At 51.1% G+C, this 20,185-nt stretch overlaps 1 protein-coding gene across 2 annotated transcripts in view; it reads right to left on the reverse strand.

The window, feature by feature from the left end:
- The window catches only part of CPAMD8 (C3 and PZP like alpha-2-macroglobulin domain containing 8), a 100,076-nt gene that overhangs the window by 28,109 nt on the left and 51,782 nt on the right, over positions 1-20,185 (reverse strand). For both annotated transcript variants that reach the window (XM_059062710.2, XM_067032419.1), the window contains exons 20-25: positions 18,275-18,506; positions 12,149-12,302; positions 11,602-11,732; positions 6,789-6,840; positions 836-1,134; positions 2-227 (exon numbers count right to left, since the gene is read on the reverse strand). In XM_059062710.2, coding sequence (XP_058918693.2) covers positions 2-227; positions 836-1,134; positions 6,789-6,840; positions 11,602-11,732; positions 12,149-12,302; positions 18,275-18,506 — 1,094 coding nt within the window. The remainder of the gene's footprint in view (position 1; positions 228-835; positions 1,135-6,788; positions 6,841-11,601; positions 11,733-12,148; positions 12,303-18,274; positions 18,507-20,185) is intronic.

The raw sequence follows: 20,185 nt of genomic DNA on the forward strand, positions 1-20,185 counted from the left end.
CCTATGATGGAGGCGGCTGCACGCTCGGACCCAGGGATGGCGCTGTGAGGGACCCCCAGGGTGAAGGCTTCGCTGTAGCTCTCATCTACTTCCACCTTCCTCCAGATGCGGAACTCGCCCACAGAACCCCAGCCAGTGGAGAAACCGATGAACTGGACCTCTGGTGTCTTGGGGAGGGTCCAGGCCATGATGACAGAGTCATTGGATGGCTCTGGACCATGGCCAACCTGGAAAAAGAGGCCAATGCTGCTGGATACTGGCAGAAAGCATGAAGCTGTGCTCAGACATGGTCAGAGGCCTTGGCCACGCTCATAGGTTGGGGCAGGGCTCTCAAGGGGTCAGTGATGAGAGAAACTAGAGACCACACTGTTCGTTAAACACCCAACAGAGACACAAGTGTGGCATCTGCAGGTTCCAAAGTTGCTGGGCTCTCTGGAACCTCTGGATCTTAGCATATGCCTGGCAAACTCCTCTATTTGTACTTCAAAACCCCACTTGGCTATATCCCTTCTCTAGGAAGCTGTGTCATCTGATTCTTTTCTATGTCTCCTTTGCTTGGCCCAGAAAGAGTTCACAGTCCCCATTTTACCTGTTCTATCCACTTTCTTTCTCCTTGACCACCCACCACCCTTCAGCTCCCAGATCGCTGGGCACTTCCTCTGCCACAGCTCTCACCACCTGTTTTTTGTAAGTAACTCCAGGCAGACTATGAGCAACTTGAGAGCTGCCTTGTGTTTCCCTTCTCTCCTCCCCACCCCTATCACATGTATTAGGAAGCAACAATGCCAGAGGACCAGGAGGTTCCCATGCCCGCCCCAGGCAAGCCCAGCCATGCCTGGATGAGCCCTCTGTGCCAGCTGATCCAGAATGTTCTGAATTCATCCCAGGAGAGGATCTTGGCTGTGTGTGTGCTGGCCACGGGCTCGCCCATCTTGCTGGTGGAGATCCAGGACCTGGTGTTCTGGTGCCCTCCCAGAACGATCTCGATCATGCCCGCCGTGTCCTGGGGTCCTGGGGACAAGGCGACGCGGGCATCGTTGTGGGCTCGCACGGCCACGTCAAAATGGGTAAGGCGCAGCGGCCGCTGCACATACTGGAACTCGTACTTGTTGGGTGTGGAGATGTGGACTCTCTCTGGATGGAGGGAAGGAGAAGGGGTGTTGAGGGGGCACCGAAGCATCCTGCCCCCACCCCTTGCCCATGCTCAGAGCTGAGCATCGGGACCTCAGGGGGCCAGCCTCACTGTGGCTCCCCATGAAGCTGCAGGAAGCATGGTGGAACGGAGCTGGCTTAATGACCGTTTTGCCAATAGCACACAAAAGATGAAATGCTCACAGAGATAAATCCTACAAAAAACGTGCAAGACCCATAAGCTGGGAACTGCAAAATGCTGCTGAAACTAAATACACAAATCAGTAGAGAGCTAGAGCATGTTCGTGGGTCAGAAGATAATACTATAAAGATGTTAATTATTCCCCAAACTGATTTATAGATTCGATCCAATCCCAATCAAAATCTCAGCAGAGTCTTTTGAAGAAACTGCCAAGCTGATTCCAGAATTTATATGGAAACTCAAAGGATCTAGAAGAGCCAAAAAAACTTTGATAAACAAGAACCAAGTTTACTCACAACCTCTGACACTTAGACGTACTCTATAACTAGAGCAATCACAAGGGTGTAGCATTGGTGTCAACATAGACAAATGCTCAGTGGAACAGAACAGGGAGTCCAGAAACGGACCCACACATGTATGAGCAACTGATTTTCAACAAAGGTGCAAAAGCAATTCAATAGCAAAAGTCTTTTCAACAAATGATGCCAGGACAACTGGGTCTCCAGATGCAGAAAAAGGAACACTGATCCATAGCTTGCATGGGCTCCAAGAAGTAACTCGAAATAGATCATAGCCATTTTATAAATAGAAAACCTAAAACTACAATACTTTGAGAAGAAAATGTAGGGTTGGGCAAAGATTTCTTAGATCAAACAACAAAAACTAATACATAAAAGGAAAAAGTGATAAGCTGGGCTTCATTAAAATGAAAACCTTCTGTTCTTTAAAAGACACTATTAAGAGAATGAAAAGACAAGCCACAGACTGGGAGAAATACCTTTGCAAAGCATTTATCTGATAAAAGACTTGTATCCAGAACACATTTTTTAAATCTCTCAAAACTCAATATAAATAAACAACTCAATTTTATTTTATTTTTTTTCACTTTGGCTGCACCATGCGGCTTATGAGATCTTAGTTCCCCAACCAGGGACTGCACCCAGACTACGGCAGTGAAAGCACTGAATCCCAACCACTGGACCACCAGGGAACTCCCAACAACTCAATTTTTAAAAGTTTAAAATACACTTCACAAAAAAAGATATACTAATAGCAGATAAGCATATGAAAAGACACTTAACGTCATTAGTCATGATGGAAATGCAAATTAAAACCACAATGACATACCACTAGACACCTATTAGAATGGCTAAAATTAAACAAACAATACTAAGTGTTGATAAGAATGGGGCAGAACTGGCTTATCCAGTGCTGGTGGGAATGCAAAATAGTACTACCACTTTGGGAAACAATTGACAGTTTCTTAAAAAGTTAAACACATACCTACTACATGAGTTAGCTATTTCACTCCTAGACATTGACTCAAGAGAAAGGAGGGCTTCCCTGGTGGCACAGTGGTTGAGAGTCTGCCTGCTGATGTAGGGGACATGGGTTTGTGCCCTGGTCCGGGAAGATCCCACATGCCGCGGAGCAGCTAGGCCCGGGAGCCATGGCCACTGAGCCTGCACGTCCGGAGCCTGTGCTCCACAACGGGAGAGGCCACAACAGTGAGAGGCCTGTGTACTGCAAAAAAAAAAAAAAAAAAGAGAGAGAGAGAGAAAGGAAAACACATCACCCATACAAAGACTTGTGCATGAATGTTCACAGCAGCTTTATACGAAATGGCCCCAAACGGGAAATAACTTGAATGACCATCAAAAAGTGAATGGATAAACAAAGTGTGACACATCCATCCAATGGACTCCTACTCAGCCTTAAAATGACTGGATTATTGACACACACAGTATAGTTGAATCTCAAAATTATTATGCTGAGTGAAAGAGGCCAGACAAAAAGAGAACATTCAATATGATTCCATCTATGTAAAATTCTAGAAAGTGCAAAGTAATCTATAGAGAAAGAAAGCAGATCAGTGGTTCCCTAGTGACGAGTGGAGAGGGTGAGAGATTTCAAAGTGATGTGACTTTAGGGTTAATGGAAATTTTCATTATCTTAATTGTGGTGCTGGCTTCACAGATGTACACACATGTCAACATTTATCAAACTACCCTTAAAATATGTCCAATTTATTGTATGTCAATTATACCTCAATAAACATGTTAAAATGTTACTGACCTTATTTTGAATACAAATATATTCAGCCTAGTGTTGATTATGATATAAGAAGTACAAACAATATATAAATGTCCAATAATGTTTCAAAATGTTCCATAATGATCAAATTTTGGAGCAGTCATTTGATGGAGCATACTGAAGCTGTTTTGAAATGCTGTTTATAACGACTTTACAATAACAAGGAAAAGTTCTCAAGATGTGTTAAGTGAGAAAGGCAAGATATAAAATTACATAGCTTGGGCTTCCCTGGTGGCGCAGTGGTTGAGAGTCCGCCTGCCGATGCAGGGGATGCAGGTTCGTGCCCCAGTCCAGGAAGATCCCACATGCCGCAGAGCGACTGGGCCTGTGAGCCATGGCTGCTGAGCCTGCGTGTCCGGAGCCTGTGCTCCACAACAGGAGAGGCCACAACAGTGAGAGGCCCGTGTACCAAAAAAAAAAAAAAAAAAAAAAAAAAAAATTACATAGCTCATGAGTCACAACTATGATAAAACAAACAATAATCAATCCTATGAAAGTGAATAAAACAAAATGTCAATAGAGGTCATCTTTGGGTATGAACCAGAGGAGACAGTTTCTGCCTTTCCCTCTTTCTAAATTTTCTCTAATACACAGGTATTGCTTTTTCCTTTCCCAATTTTTAAAATTATGGTAAAATACACACAATGTAAAATTTGCCATCTTAACCATCCTTAAGTGTACAGTTCAGTGGCATTAAATACATTCACATTGTGCAAACATCACCACCATCCACCTCAAGAACTCTTTTCATCTTGTAAAACTGAAGCTCTATACTCATTAAACAATAAACCCCCATTTTCCCCTCCCCCCAGCCCCTGGCAACCACCACTCTACTTTCTGACCCTATGATTCTGACTACTCTAGGGAGCTCATGTAAGTGGAATCATATGGTATTTGTACACATGCATTGCTTTTTTTTTTTTTTTTTTTTTTTTTTTGCAGTACTTGGGCCTCTCACTGTTGTGGCCTCTCCCGTTGCGGAGCACAGGCTCCGGACGAGGAGGCTGAGCGGCCATGGCTCACGGGCCCAGTCGCTCTGCAGCATGTGGGATCTTCCTGGACCGGGGCACGAACCCGTGTCCCCTGCATCAGCAGGTGGACTCTCAACCACTGCGCCATCACAGAAGCCCCATTGCTTTTTTAAAACATTTTTAATTTAAATTTTACCGAGATAATTATAGATTTATATGTGACTCTAAGAAATAACACAGAGAAATCTGTGTACTCTTGACCCAGTTTCCCCAATGGTAACATCTCACAAAATTCTAGTATAGTATCACTAACAGGATATTGGCACTGTTACAATCCTTGTTCAGATTTCTCCAATTTTATTTTATGGGAGAAAAATTAATGTTGCCATTTTGTCATCACACACACACCCTTTCTCCTTGCCCTAACAACCAAGAATATGACAACTATCTCTAAAATTTTGTCATTTCGAAAATGTCATATAAACAGAATCTTTTATGTACCCTTTTAGGATTTTTTTTTTTTTTTTTACTCATTCTACTTCATCCAAGTTGCTGCATGTTATCAATAGTTTCTTACCTTTTATTCTGGATAGCATTCTAAGATATGGATGGACCACAATTTTTTAACATTCACCCACTGAAGGATATCTAGACTGTTTTCAGTTTGAGGCTATTGCAGATAAAGCTGATATGAACAGTTATATACAGGTTTTTGTGTGAACATTAAGTCTTCATTTCTCTGGGATAAACGCCTAAGAGTATAGTTACTGGTGGGTATGCTGATGGCATGCTGTCTTTTAAGAAACCACCAAACTGTTTTAAGAAACCACCAGCAGTGACTGTACCACTTTACATTCCCACCAGCAATGTGTGAGAGATCCAGTGTCTCCACATCCTGGCCATCTTTTGGTGCTATCTCTACTTTTTATTTAGGCATTCTGGTAGGTGTGTACTGATTACTCACTGCATTTCAATGTGTATTTCTGTAATGGTTAACAATGTTGACCACCTTTTCATGTGTTTATTTGCCATCTGTATATCTTCGGTGAACTGTTTATTTCTTTTGCCCATTTTCTAATTGGATTGTTTGTTTTGTTTACTGTTAAATTTTGAGAGCTCTTTATATATTCTAGATCCTAGTCCTTTGTCAGATCTGGATTTGGAAATATTTCCTTCCAGTCAGTAACTTGAATTTCCCCCCGTTAACAGCATCTTTCACAGAGCAAACAGTTTTCATTTTGATGAGGTCCATTTATCAATGTTTCCTCTTGTCGTTCATACTTTTGGTAGTATGTCTAAGAATTCTTTACCTAGCCCTAGATCCCAAAGATTCCTCCCATGTTTTTTTCCTAGAAGTTGTACAGTTTTACATGTAAGTTCGTGCTCCGTTTTGAGTTAATTCTTGTATAAGGCATGATCTTTCAGTCGAATTTCATGGTTTTGCCAATGGATGTCCAATTGCTCTAGCATCGTTTGTTGAGAAGGTTCTCCGTCCTCCATTGAATTGCTTGTGCACCACTGTCAAAACTCATTTGAGCACATATGTGATATATTGCTATTTACTGAAAAAAGGGAGTGGGGATGTTAAAAGGAAGCCTGTGTCCAGAGTGTGCTGTGGGTCAGGGGAGCTGTTGTGCTGAATGCTTTGGGAACAAGGAGGTGGTACACCTAGGGGGTAGGCATCACCAGGGCACTCCACTTCAGATCCTCTGCTGTGCCTCTTGGCAAAACCTGCCAGGTGGGTGGCCAGTGCCAGGCTCAGCCCAACCTCCAAGCCGGAGGGCTCTTTGTGCAGGGACTGGATGGGGAAGGGGCAGATCCTCCCATAGGCAGCTCAGACTCATGTCCTTCCCAGCACTGCCCTGACCCCACAAGGCAGAGGTGTGGACAGGCCTTTGTCTGGCCACTCCACCCACTGGGCACTCTGTGCCCATTTCACAGATCGTGGGCAGGTGTAATGTCAATTTCAGGGGATCAAGGTGGACTCCAGATCTCACACTTTCTGGAACCCATCTTAATTTCCCACATCCTCCTTTGCTATCCCTGGGTTCTGGGTCACCCTCATTCCCACAGCTTTCCCATGATGTGACTCTAAGACCTCCTTTCCCCAGACCCTGGGCTCCTCACCCAGGGCCCAAGGACAGCCCTACCCCTGACAGCCGTCTCTTCTCATTGGTGCCTGCAGTTTACCATCGTATGGGCTCACTTCCTGCGTGGCAGATGCCCAGTCCTCACTCTGGCTTACAGGTGCCCCCAACTGGGACATACCAGTGCTTTGCTGCTGTGTCCCCAGCTCCCAGGGATGGTGGGTATCCACTCAGCAGCAGGAAAGCTGCAAAAGTGCAGGGGTAAGGGCCAAAGTCCTTGGCAGGGTGGGCATGGGAACTCACCATTGGGACAGAAGAAAGCGCTGTAGGTGTATGACCGGGGGGCTCCTTCAGGCTGAAACAGAGAAATGGGGAGAACTGAGAAATGGGAGGCGGCAGCCAGCGCAAGGGCGAAGCCGCCCTCCCACGGCAGCAGCTCTGGGTGTGGATCCTGCAGGGTGATACCACGACCACAGGTGCACAGAGATGGACCAGGTCACCTACCTCCCATGCCCAGATAGGGAAACTGAGGCTCACTTCCCCTTCTCTGGGCTCTAGTCAAACAAACTCACCAACCGCTCCTAGACTTATCATGCTTCTCACACCCCCATCCTACCCTCCCAGCCACCCCTTCGGCCCAGCTCCAAGCCCAGCTTCTCCCTCTGCGCAGAGCACACTATGACTCGAAGGCTGCCAGGATCTGAGGCCCCATCCAATGTCCAAGAGCACTGAGAAGGGGACACCCAGGTCTGCCAAAGACGGGGTCTCTGTCCCACTGTCCAATGCGTCCCTTGTCTCCTGTCCATCACGCTCCTGCTTCCACCCCTTCCACAACGTCCCCCAAATAGTAGAAGGCAGCTGGCTTGTTCTCTTATTTATTTATTTTTAAAATTTATCTGATTTTTGCCACACCACGTGGCATGAGGAACATCCCCTGACCAGGGATCGAACCTGTGCCCCCCGCAGTGGAAGCGTGGAGTCTTAACCACCGTACTGCCAGGGAAGTCCTGGCTTGTTCTCTTAAAAGGGAGCGCTGGGAATTTAACCCGATACACCTTGTGGGCTTTCGTCTGACCAGAACGGCCCCTGTGGGGCTCTCGCTTTTCCAGATCTCTTTTAGCACCATCAGCAAATCGGTGAGCTGGGGCCACCTGAGGTCAGACCTCAGACGGTTAATGCTTGGCCACTGCAGCCAGGCAGCCTCCTGGGGTCCCAGCTCCCCCTACCGTGAGGGTCATTTTATCTGCCAACTTGTGTAAGCCACGGGATGCCTAAACATCTGGCCAAGTGGTACTTCTGGGCATACCTGTGAGGACATGTCTTAAAGGAGTCAGCATTTGAATTGGTGGACAGTGATGCAGATGGCCCTCCCCAACGTGGTGGCCCCCAAACACTCCACTGAGGGCCCCAATACAACAAAAGGCAGAGGAAGGATGGATTCTCTCTCTGCCAGACTGCTTGAGTTGGGGCATCAATCTTCTCTGCCCTCGATGCTTCTGGCCTTCAAACTCACAGACGGCAGACTTCTCAGCCTCCATGATCATGTAAGCCAATTGCTTATAATAAATCTCCTCCTAGAGAAATGTTTATGTCCTATTGGCTCTGTTTATCCGCAGCACCCTGACTAATACACCCACTCCTTGCTGGGTGACCGAGGGCCACTCAGTTAACCTCTCTGGACCTCCATTTGTCATCTCTAAGGTGGGGGTGATGAAGGTACTGACCTCACCGCGCCGTGAGGGTTAGGTGTATTTCACACAGAGCCTGGCATCTTCTCAGTGCTACTGAACAGTCAGCTCTTGTTAGAGTTTCTCATCTCCCCTTCCCCCCACCCCCGCCCCCAGTCCCCTGTTGAAGCTGCAAAGATGGGCGTCATCCATCCTGGGTCTGTACTGATGAGTCCAGGAGGCACCTGTCTGGATCACGTCCACTTCCTGCTATCATCCCGGGGCCACGCCCAGGGGCCTGCACCGGGGTTCCTGCCTCACCCACGCAAGCCACAACCTGACACCCACACTGCACACCTCGCTAGCAAACCTTTAGCAAAATCACCCGTGGTTGGCACGGAGAGGCCAAGCACACCCTTGTGGACGATGCTGAGCTGTCCACCAGCCGGACTGTCATCTCACACCCCGAAGGCCTGACATGGAGCCCACGGGCCATCTGCTCAGCCACAGGCTCCAGGGTGAGCCCCCGAGATTTTGCTTGGACTTCAGCAGTCCCCTCACCAATCTATCAGCTCAGACCCTCGTTGGATAAGGGGTTGAGTCACTGGACAGGGCCTGGCCATTGTAAGCCCATGATAGCTATACAATCATAAAAGTGATTCATAACTCAGGTGTCTATCAATGGATGAATGGATAAACAAAATGTGGTCCGTGCATACAATGGAACATTATACAACCGTATAATGTACATGCTACAATGTAAATGGACCTCAAAAACATCGTGCTAAGTGAAAGAAGCCAGACAGGAAAGGCCACATAGTGTATGGCTCCATTTATATGAAATGTCCAGAACAGGCAAAAACCCAGAGACAGAATCTGAGCACTTCTGCTGGTGCTGAGCATGCCCTCTGGCTCTGGCTGACCATCCAGGGACTCCTGGACACCCCCCCCACCCCCAGCATAGCCTCTGAAGCAGCCAATGGGGCCGCTCGTGGCCACTCCACCCTGTCTTCTTTTCTGGCTCAACTCAGAGGGGACCCTGGTGCCAGCCTCTCTCCTCCACGCTGCCCTGGCTTTTAGCTGATCCTGGGTTCCAATCTCCTTCACCTCTGTGCTCAAGGCAGCTCCTGACCAGGTTCCAAAACATGGTCACTGCATGATGTCATTATTATTACCCCTGGCAAGACTTTTCTACAACCTTATAGCACAGATCAGTGCTTCATTCTTGTCTGTTCTATGGATTTATCTATTCTGGACATGTCATGTAAATAGGATCATACACTCTGTGGCCTTTTGTGTCTGGCTTCTTTCACTCAGCATAATGTTTTCAAGGTTCTTCTACATTGTTGCATGAATCAGTGCTTCATTCCTTCTTATGACTGAGTAATATTCCATGGTAGTGGGTAACTGGATCTCCTTGCACCACATTTATCCATTCATCCGCTGATGGACATATCCTAAAATGGAAAGAGTGTCCCTGGTTTATGTCCAGGTTCCCCCAGTTGACCATTATAAATGCCTGGATGACCACAGATCACTTTTCTTTAGCACTCAGGCCAGGCATCAAGAGATGCCTTCCATGCACTCTCATTTAACCGTCCAGCGGTTTCACGGTTGAACCCAGGGCTCTCAATCCAGAGCCCACCTCCAGCCAAGAAGGCAGACTTCCTCTCACTCCTGTGATGCCCGCCAGGCTCCCCTCATGGGTCTGAATTATGTTGGCCTCCTCTTTGATCCTGTGAACTTCACTGAGACACGGTGGGGTGATGGAAGGCTCTCAGCCCTCCAGCAGAAATGCAAAAGGTCACAATCCCCTGGGCCAGCTGGGGATCCAGGAGGGATGGCGTTCGCCGCCCCTCCTCCTGATACACACCCACGACAGCTCGGCCATCACCTGCTTTCCCACCACGTGTCTCTCAGGAATGGCCTTTCTGTTGTATTCAGACTCCTGCCCGGCAGGTGGCATGTGGTGTCTCGGGAGGGTCCATCGTATAACTGATGGAGCGACCCACCCATGCGCTCAGAGCTCTGTGGTGGGATGAGATGGGAGGAGCCATGCACCCAGTGCCTCCTATTTCATAAATCCATTTTTCTGACTCATGCTTCATTTTTTTGCATTGACATTTCAAGTCTTCTGATGCCTAACTCATACCTCCTGTCCTCCAGTGCTGTCTGTACAGAGATGGACTAGTGGATGCTGCAGACATAGGACACTGCTGAACAGCATGAAAGGGAGGAAAGGCTTGAGGATAAGAGAATCCTTCTCTGTGCATCTAGAAATTCCTCCTGCAGAGGAAGGAGACAAGAGCTCCAGGCCTCCAGGTCAGGCTGGCCGCACTGCGGGGCTCACTGCCTCCTTGGACTGAGGTAGGGCAGGCTGTGGTCCAGGGAGCGTGCTCAGGCTGTGCAAAGGGTCACCAGGGGTCTCTGCATTTCCTGTTGAGGCCATCCTACCCTGCTGGCTCACGGAGATCGCGTGCCTCATCTGATGACACATTCGGACCAGAGGACTCCATCACGTCGTGTCAACAAAGCTGCAGCAGTAACCCATCCACCTCCAGGAGTTCCGCCCAGCGCGTGTGTGACTCCAGGCGCTGATGGAAACCATTTGTGCTCAGCTCTGCCAGGACCGCAGCCGGGAGGGAGGGAGGGCGGCTGTTTGCAGCTGGGCTACTGGGGAGGGGCAGAGACTCGGGGCCACTGTGAGGAACTTCAGTGGGGCTGCTGTGTGCTCTCCATGCAGCACTAAACAGGAGTCTCTCCAGAGCTCTGGGCTCTGATACATCTGAGCAGCCCAAAAAAGATGGGGCATCGTTGCTGCTGCAAGCCCAGCACTGTGAAGCGCTGTGTGCATTCTCCAACCTTCCCCACGCTATGGGGTGAGTGTGAGCGTCCCAGTCTTACAGAGCAGAGTCGGAATAACAAGACACTCGCTGAGCCCCATGCGTAAGTGGCAGATCCCAGATTCACAGCTAGGGGATGGGGGGGCGGGGCCGGAGGGGGGGCGGGGGCGGGGCTGAGGGGGGTGGAGGGGGGCGTGGTCTGGGCGCCCCTGCTGGAGGCTCCGTGTCCTTCCCACACGGGCATTCCAAGGACAACCCTCTGAATGATGGGTCACAGTCCCTACAATTGCCTATTGACAAACGGGACAGCCAGGAGACAGAGGCACACCACCCTCCAAGGTGATCAAGCCGGGGGTCAGGAGGACACTTCCCTGCAGCCCGTGTGAGTCCCAAATCCCCTCACCAAAGCCTGCTCTGCTCCTTGGAGAGGAGATGGATGTCGCAGTCCTCCAGCAAGGCAGCCCCGTCACCTGCCCCAAGCCCCAGAGCAGGACTCATGGGGGCTGCCCTGGCCCTGGCTTGGGAAGGGACCGCTCTCCGGCCCCAACCTCACTGTTGAGGTCATCAGGCCCTGGCCAAGTGCCTCGAGTGAGGACATAGGCTTACCTCAACCATCACACCGCGCCGGATGTGATCCCTCCCAATGGGGACCTTCCTGTCAGCGTAATTCTCCTCCGGGGGTCTGACCGACTTCCCATCCCGGCAGCAGCTCGTTTCTCTGTAAGCCAGGGCTTTGGCTGCGGAGATTTGAGTACTCGGTGCTGGCTCTCAGAACAGGTCCCTACCCGGTGCTGTTCTGTACCCCACCCTTGTCCCAGGCTTCCCAGGTGTGCATGCACACATACGTGTGTGTATGTGCATATGTGCGTGTGTGCACGGTGTAGGCTGGATGTGTGTGCATGCATATGTGTGCATGTGTGCAAGTGTGCGTGCATGTGTGTGCTACATCGGTTTGGCATCTTAAGAGACCGGCTTCCCCCAGATGAGGCCCTCTACCTCCTGATCATTCCCTCTGGCCTGCATCCCCAACAGCTGTCTTACCCCTTGATCTCATCTTCTGCCCCACTGACCCTTCACCCGTGCCTGGACTCTGCACCTGAACCCCCTGGAGGCCTGGAGAGTGGAGATGCCCAAAGAAGCACATGACCCTCACCTGTGATGTTGCTGAGACCCAGGTCGCCAAAGGACAGAACCACCCAGGAGGGTTCCATCTCCCCGGGGACCACGCACGTCTTCTTGGTCAGATGGCGTTTGCCAGGATGTCCGACAAATTGGATGCCCTTGGGAACTGAGATCTTCACGTAGACCTGGAGAGTGTGGCGAGAACCATGGTGCCCGGAATCTGTGTGCCCTCCCAGCACACCCCACTGCCCACTGCACTCCGTCCACCCCGGCGGTCTTTCCCCCAAAGCCACGCTCTCTTTGGGAGGCTCTCTTTCCATTTCTGGTCAGAACAAACTACTTACCATTGTCCTGCTGGGAGCCCCCTCCTTCCCTCAGCCCCCTGCGCCTTCACTGGTCCAGCTCTCCCTTGGGACCAAGGTCAATTCAAGGGCTGTCTCTCTAGCCAAGCATGGGAGAAGAGGGGCCACTCCACATGCAGGCCCTGCAGGGAACTTCATCTGACCCTCTCTCTCCAACCACTGAGGTCCACCGAGTCATAACAGAGTTCAGTGTGCACACGTGTATGCGTCATGTGTGTGCTGTGCACACCTGTGTGTGTAGGCGTAGCATTACACGATGTGTGAGTGCACGCGAGTGAAGGCAAGTGTCTCTGCACACGTGTGTGCTTGTGCACACCGTGTCTCCGCGTGCATGTTGTGTACGTGTGTGTTTATAACCCTCAATCTACAACAGGCTCTTTGCTCCACATGCATTTGTCCAACCAGCACATATGCAGCACCTGGTGGGTTCAGGAGCCCTGCTAGGAGCTCAAGAAACAGATCTGAACAGACAAGAGTGATCCCTGGGCCTCAGAGGCTTGACAAGCCTAAGTCACACACACATGCAGGTGTGTACAAGGAAGCTGTACAGTGGCAAGTGTGACAGTGTCTGAATCCTGCCCAAGGGCAGGCCCAGTAGAACCTGAATGAGAACGGTTGGTGCAGGGTGCTTTGGGGGCTCCCCCATTCCCCTCGAGACAGCATTCTTCTAGAAAGTTCTTCCAGGGAGGAAAGAAGAAATTCAAGAGTCAAGCATCGGTGAGATACATTTTCCAGGTGCTGGATGGAACCCGCTGTCCAGGTTGAGGGGTCTGGATATGCCCGTTTTCCTGGAACCTCAGGACCGGGTGACCCAACCCCCAACCGGGGGTTGGGTCAGGGAGGGCGGTTTCTGAAATTGATGTGTGGTGATCCCTGGACGCACCTGCTGCCCAGCAGGGCTTCCTTCTCCCGGCTGACAAGCCAACCACGAGTGCTTGGTAGGAGCTGCAATGGGCACCTGGGGGGCCTGCCTGCAGTTCAGGAGGCAGCCTCCCTTGGGGGCCACCCTGTGATTAGGGACCACCCTACATTTATTCCGGCTTTCTGAAACTAGAGTCCTATTCCTCCTAGCCATAAGCTACATAAAAAGGATGAATGATAAAGGTTCTGGGTTTGGGGGCACCTTTATCCCAGCTGATTGCCCTGAGCCCCTCACATGTCCTCCTTGGACCCTCCAGGCCACCGTGTGGCCACTGCCATGGTTCTCACTCAGTGGCTCTCACTCAGATTACTGCACAAGCGTCCCCCTTCTCTCCTGCTTTTCCAACCAGACCCTAAAGCCCAGCCAGATTGTGTCACGGGCAGATCCTGGGACAGGCCAAGCTGCCTCCTGTCTGTCACTTGCCCATACTTGCACTTTCCTCTTCCAGGGCTGGTGCCCAGCTTAAGCATCGCCCAAAGACTTCGGTGTTCAGGGAAGCCGCCCCTCCTCAGGGCCTCCCTGGCTTCCTGTAGACACTTAATTTTTTTTTTTTTTTTTCCTGGCCTCACCATGTGGCACGGCTTGCGGGATCTTAGTTCCCCAACCAGGAATGGAACCTCTGCCCCCTGCAGTGGAAGCGCAGGGTCCTAACCACTGGATGGCTGGGCAATTCCCGACACCTAATTCTAACACAGGTCTGCCCCTCACCCCCTGGGGGACCTTGAACATACGATGATGCTTCTCTGAGCTTCCCAAGTGGGAAAGATTCCATCACAGCCCCTCCTTCCTCAGCCCACGTGGGCGCTTGATAATGATACAGTTAAAATCATCCACCCAGCACTGGGCACAGAGATGCGTGCCCAAGAACACCGAGTTAGTCCCAGGTGAGCTCAGGCAGACCCCAGGTCCTGAGCATTGGGGTCTTCAGATTCCCACACAGAGCCTGGCACGCATCAGGTATTGGGCGATTGCTTTTGAGTGAATGAATTAGAATCACTCACATTTTACACGCAGGAATTCCTTTCTGGTGGCCTCTGGGTGTTTCATTTCTATTCCAGACCTGCGCTGACCACTTTTTTTTTCCACTTGGAATTTTCTTGTCATTAAAGACCCAAGACAGAAGTTCCTGTGTGACAGTACATTACGTGTGGCTTTCCACAGAGGGAAGTCAAATGCAAATACCAGCCTCAAACCTGGACTGTGCCAGGCAGAAGGCAATACGAGGGATCCTTTACTGGTCTCAGGGCCAGCATACGGCATTCTGTACAACATGTTCTTGGGTAGATGTAATCAGTCAGCAGAGGTATAGAATTTGCAAAGGAAAAAAGGAGTAAATGATTTCATGGAAGCTCAAGGTCAGCCTCTGAGCTGAGACTCAGAGACTCAGAACATTGCTGTCTCCACTCTGGGCCAGGCTCAGAAACGATCACAGACATAGCCGAGGGGTCAGGGGGTGAAGGTAGATCTCTCACACCCAGATAAGGAAACTGAGACAAAGTGGGCTGGTAAATGGAAGCGGCAAGCTCAAGTCCAAAGGGTCGTCTGGGGGATGCTGAGCAGCTGTGCCACAGGGGATCCGCCACCTCCACTCAGGACCTCCACCCCCAGCAGCCTCGGCGCCCTTCAGGTGGCAAATTCCAATCACTCCCCGGCCAGAAGGCCTTGTTTTTCAAGAAAAGCCAGAAATCTGGGCAGGGGGTGGATAAAATCTCTTGGTTTCCAGTGTCTTTGGCCCGGGGCTGCCCCTCCCATCTTTGCCCTTGGTGGGGAATGTGCCGGCAGCCTTGGGGGTGGGGGGGCGGGTGCACACACAGGGGCAGGGCCAGGACAAGATTAGCAGGCTCCCCCGGCTGGCTGGGGCGAGGCTGAGACCTGTAGCCTGACCTCCATGCCAACCTGAGGAAAGCAGGCTTGCTCCCAGCTAGATCCCTGGCCCTGCACCCCACTCACTCCTCCATTCGCAGCCTCGGCCCCCAGCTCCCGCTCCTGAGGACTGCCCCTAACTCCGGGAGCCCATCTCCCCTCTCTTCCTGCCACCCACCAGCTGACATCCAGGCTGAGATGGTGCAAAAGGATTACAAAGGCAGGGGAGGAGGGTGCCCCTGCCCTCCTGCAGCCACACTGATGCCCAGGCCCCCAAACACCCCTTTCCTATCCTGCCCCCACCTGACCCTGGCCCTCACGGCTCCCTCCACATTGCCTGCCATCCCTCCTCCTCATCGGGGTCTGAAATCCCCCAGCCCACCCCCTTGGGGTAGCTGTTACCGGTTGAATTGTGTCCCCCAGGAAGATATGTTGAAATCCTAACCCCGGGTACCTATAAATGTGACCTCATTTGGAACTACGGTCTCGGCAGACGTCATCAAGTTCCAATGAGGTCATTAGGGTAGACCCTAATCCAATAAGACAGGGACCCTTCTCAGAGGAAATTTGGACACAGAGACGTCTATTCACAGAAGGGAGATGATGTAAAGACACACAGAGAGAAGAAGGCCATGGGAAGACCAAGGCAAAGATTGGAATGTGGCAGCCACAAGCCAAAACAACGCCAAGGATTCGGGGGCAGCCGCCAGAAGCAAGGAGAGAGGTCAGCGACAGACTGTCCCTCAGAGCCTCAAGAAGAAGCCAACCTTGCCCACACCTTGATCTTGGACTCCAGCCTCCAGAGCTATGAGACAATACGCTTCCATGGTTTTAAACCACCCAGTTTGGGCTACTTTGTTATGGCAGCCACAGGAAACTGATACAGTAGCCTCTCCACCTCCTCTGAGGAGTCATCCCCCTCCCCACTGCACAGCACCCTGCAGGCCCTGAGACCCCAAGAGCAGCATCAACAAAATCCGTGGCACGTCCTCGATCACTGTTCTTAGCACCTAAGTGGACCAGCCCATTTCACCGCCCATTAAGACTCCTGTCTGCTTGACATTTGTAGAAATTGACACACCAATGGGTGGAATAATATGGCCAAGGTCGGTCAATTTTTTAAGTAGGAACTGAGATTCAGAGCACCTGCTCTGGGGACCCCCAGGATTCCCTGCCTCTGTGCTGGGATCAGTACCACCCGACCCAAATCTGATCCATCGCCTGTTTCTGTGAGGCCAGGGAGCTAAGAATGGTTTTTACATGTTCTTTTTTCAATGATTGAGGTGAGAGGGAATTTTTCAAAAAAAAAATAATGGTATTTTGTGACACATGAAAGTTAAAGGAAATTCATATTTCAAGTATCCAGAAATAAAGATTTATGGGAACACAGCCAGGCCCATTCATGGGTATATTATCTGTGGCTGCTTTCCTGTTCAAAGGTAGCTGCAACAGAGACCCTCTGGCTGACAAAGACTGAAATATTTACTATCTGGCCCTTTACAGAGAACATTTGCTGACCCCGTGAGGCAGGAGGTAGATGGCCCCTGGTTACAATAAGTCTGTTACTGATCTTTGGCCCCTGCCTTCTTTTAATCTACTTGTTAAGTTTGCCTCTTCCAGATTACAGCAATTTCATATCAAGATCATGGTGATGCAGAGATTCCAGCCACGCCTCAGAACAGATCCTGCTGGAATAACAAGAGAAGTCACCCTGGGGCCCCTTGATGAGATAAGGCGACAGCTCTGTGACCCCAACTAGGTAGTAGGGTCTACCAGCCCCTTGCCAGCCTGAAGAAGCTACAGAAGACAGACTCTGTTGCCCTTTATCCTCCCAATAAAGATTTCTTGGGGTTCACATCTCTCAGCGGAGATTTGAGGTAGGAGGTAGAGGGGCCCCTGGGCTGGACAGCTGGAGTTTGTCAAGCCCAGTAAACTGGAGCTTTGTTTTCCCTGGACACTCCAAGGCCAAAGTTAATGGCAGGAGATGAGCTCTGCTGGAGTAAAGAGATAAGATAACCACTCCTAAGGTCAAGGAGACCTCCCTGACTACACATGCGCAGAAAGGCCCCTCAGGGGTCAAAAAGGAGGGGGCGCCACCCCATACTAGGTGATGCCAAACCTCCCACAGGCCTCTGTGCTAGAATCCATCTTGGCGAAAAGATACGTAAGCGTGTTGGAGCGAGTCCTAGGGCAGGTCAGATGTGGGAAGAGAAGCGAGACAATGGCCAAAGGTAAACAAACAAAGACCGGGAAGAACTGCCCTGTATAAATGATTTAACCGCCTCTCTACTGCCTCCTCCTCATTAGGGAGGACGCCCACACCCTTCCTCTCTGGGTGTGTACTTCTGCCTTGCTCTGTCTTCAATAAACAACTGTTTCTCTGTGTGTTCTCCTGCTTGTTGTGCTGTGTCTTTCATAAGAAACTTCACCTGTTTTTGCAGGTTTTGCCTCTTTGAGAAATTCATTTTTCAAACAGGGCAGGAGCCAGGGAAACTTTGCTTCTAGCCTCTGGCCCCTGGTGGTCTAGTGGCTAGGATTTCTGGTTTTCATCCAGGCTACCCAGGTCCAATTCCTGGGCAGAGAACTAAGACCCTGCTTCAAGACTGCTTGCTGCTGTCTCTCCGAGATCACCCGACTCCATGCCGTTACATATGATACTCACCCTCCCACACCCCTGCAGGGTCAGGAGCAAACGACAGTGGCTCCGTCACATCTGTCACCCTCTAACCCCGCCATGCACACACTCCCACCCCCAACCTGCCCAGGTGTAGACAGCTGGTGAAGTAGAAGCTGACTCATCCAGCCTCTGCCTCACTCATCGCACAGATGCTGTCCCCCACGGCCCTCCGGGATGACCCCATTCCGCCCTGCCTACCCCACACCCCAGGTGCTGTGCCCCTCCAACCTCTCCCCCCAGGATGACCCCACCTCCCTCTGCCTCCTGCCGTTAAGGATGCCACCCCTCTCCCCCATCATGGGAAAGGCTGTGTATGGAGGGCAGGTTCGGTACCTCGATGCAAGTGTCCATGTAGTTGTAGATGCTGAGCGGGATCTTGGCCTGCTCCCCGCGGACCACGTTGGAGGGCAGGGTGAAGTCGACGAAGAAGGGCTTGAAGGTCTTCAGCAGAGTGGGCTCAGCAATGCCCAGGCCCCTCTCGGCAGACAGACCCACTGCCTCACCCACCCAGCTGGTGATGGAGTCGGGGACCTGCACGCTGAGTGTGTCCTCGCCGGATGGATCACTGCAGAACGATGAACAACCGTGCGCTTTTCTCCACGGCCGTGCCGCAGCGGCCACGTGGGAACAGAGGAATCCAGCCATGTGGCCTTGGGCCCCAGGGTGGTACCCCCCCCCCCCCCCGTAGGGCCTCAACTATACTCACACCCCTACTTCCCTATCGATACCCAAAAACTTTTTGGGCTTTCCGGCTGGCGGGTGTTAGATAAGATACTGGAATGTCCCTCTGGGCAGAAACCGTTCCGAGAAAAAGGCCTGGAAAACAGGACATGTCTGAGACATGCCCTAACCGCGAACAAACAAGTACGGGCGGGGGCAAGAATGCCTAAGCCAATGAGTTTAAAGGTCACCCCGTTTACCCAATCATTGTGAAACTCCAAATATACCCGCCCTATAAGTGAATAAACCTATAAAATGTGTGTGATTCTGCTTTTACGGGTTCCTCTTCGGCCTCTTGCGTGAGGACCAAGGAACCCCGGTGCACCGGCTCCTAATAAACCTCTTGCGTGTTGCAACGACTCTCGACTCTTGGCGGTTCTTGGGCGAGCTGGGATCCCTCGGAGACCGTTCAGGTCTAACACCCCCACTGCCCCAACAGCTTGGAAATAAGCATTAAAGGCACCCCACAGCCTGTGACAGGAGAAAGTCATCCCTCAGCCCTGACTCGCCATAATCGGAAACATGAATGTCTCTCAGGACGAGCTGCGATCCCAGGACCATCCAAAACATGGGTTCGGAGAGGCAAACTCTGGCAGTGTGTGCTCTGCCCAGTTTAGGGGAGAAAGACACTGAATCAAGGGGACTGGTCACTTAGAGCATGCTTGTGTATCTCCCAGAAAGACATGTCCAAGCCCTAACCCCTGGTAACCTGTGAATGGGACATTATTTGGAAATAGGGTCTTTGCAGACACTGCTAGTTAAGAGGAAGTCACACTGGAGTAGGGTGGGCCCTAATCCAATGACAGGTGTCCTTATAAGAAGAGGAAAATTCAGACACAGAGAGAAGAAGGCCAGGCGAAGATGGAGGCAGAGACTGGAGTGATGCAGCCACAAGCCAAGGAATGCCCGCCTGTGGGGGACACCCACACTTCCTGGCCTGGCATCCTTGGCCCATACACTCCTGCGGAGCCCAGCTCCCTGTTAAGAACGTATGTGTGATTTTTCAGGCCTGCCCACAGGCCTGCAGGTCTCACGGGGTGGGGGTAGGGCAGGGAGATGAGGGGTGGGTGTGCACTGGGGTCTCTGAGGGGAGCTGCAGCCAAGGACTCAGGGCCGCTGGCTGGCCATGCTCTTTGCATGTTTGCATTCCCAGCCCAGAATTTCCACTCCCAGGTCTCTTTAGCATAAGGGACCATGGGCAGAGGTTTTCTTCAGACACCTCTGCCAAGGCCTCTTTATGGTCAGAAGGAAACACTGAAGACACCCCTCTCCAGTTGGAGTACTTTCCCACTCCTAACTCTCTCCGTTGTCCACCCCCAGCCCCACCCCATGGTCCATAAAGCTGCTGGAGCCTTTTGCTCAGGGCTCCCTCCAAGTGAAATGACCCCTATGTCTTGGCCGATCCACCTGACAGTGGGCCATTCTGTGGGGAACAGAACAGGGGGAGACATATCAGAACACTCTACCCAACAACAACAATGGAACACACATTCTTCTGAAGTGCACTTGGGGTATTTTCCAGGA

This window comes from Kogia breviceps, chromosome 4, assembly GCF_026419965.1.
Source record: "Kogia breviceps isolate mKogBre1 chromosome 4, mKogBre1 haplotype 1, whole genome shotgun sequence".
Classification (NCBI taxonomy): domain Eukaryota; kingdom Metazoa; phylum Chordata; class Mammalia; order Artiodactyla; family Physeteridae; genus Kogia; species Kogia breviceps.